This window comes from Buceros rhinoceros, unplaced genomic scaffold, assembly GCF_000710305.1.
Source record: "Buceros rhinoceros silvestris isolate BGI_N320 unplaced genomic scaffold, ASM71030v1 scaffold17529, whole genome shotgun sequence".
Lineage (NCBI taxonomy): Eukaryota > Metazoa > Chordata > Aves > Bucerotiformes > Bucerotidae > Buceros > Buceros rhinoceros.
The window spans coordinates 4,593-4,897 of NW_010431140.1; the positions used below are offsets into that span (position 1 = coordinate 4,593).

Consider the following 305-nt stretch of genomic DNA (forward strand, 5'->3'; position numbering starts at 1 on the left):
GGCTGTGCTTGTAGAGGCCGGAGCTCTGCCTGAACCTCTGGCCGCAGTCAGGGCAGGTGAAGGGCTTCTCCCCAGTGTGGATGAGGCGGTGCTTGGAGAAGCTGGAGCTGTACCTGAAGCTCTGGCCGCAGTCGGGGCAGGTGAAGGGCTTCTCCCCAGTGTGGATGAGGCGGTGCTTGGAGAAGCTGGAGCTGTACCTGAAGCTCTGGCCGCAGTCAGGGCAGGTGAAGGGCTTCTCCCCAGTGTGGATGAGGCGGTGCTGGAGGAGATCCACGCTCCGCCTGAACCTCTTGCTGCAGTCGCTG

The 305-nt window shown here is 63.3% G+C and overlaps 1 protein-coding gene across 1 annotated transcript in view; it reads right to left on the reverse strand.

Moving 5' to 3' along the window:
• Nucleotides 1–295, reverse strand: part of LOC104499772 (zinc finger protein 135-like) — a gene marked incomplete at both ends in the record, with an annotated part of 1,411 nt that extends 1,116 nt beyond the window's left edge. Inside the window, one exon of the mRNA XM_010143326.1 lies at nucleotides 31–295. Within this exon, the coding sequence (XP_010141628.1) occupies nucleotides 31–295 (265 nt within the window). The remainder of the gene's footprint in view (nucleotides 1–30) is intronic.
• Nucleotides 296–305: the final 10 nt, after the last annotated feature.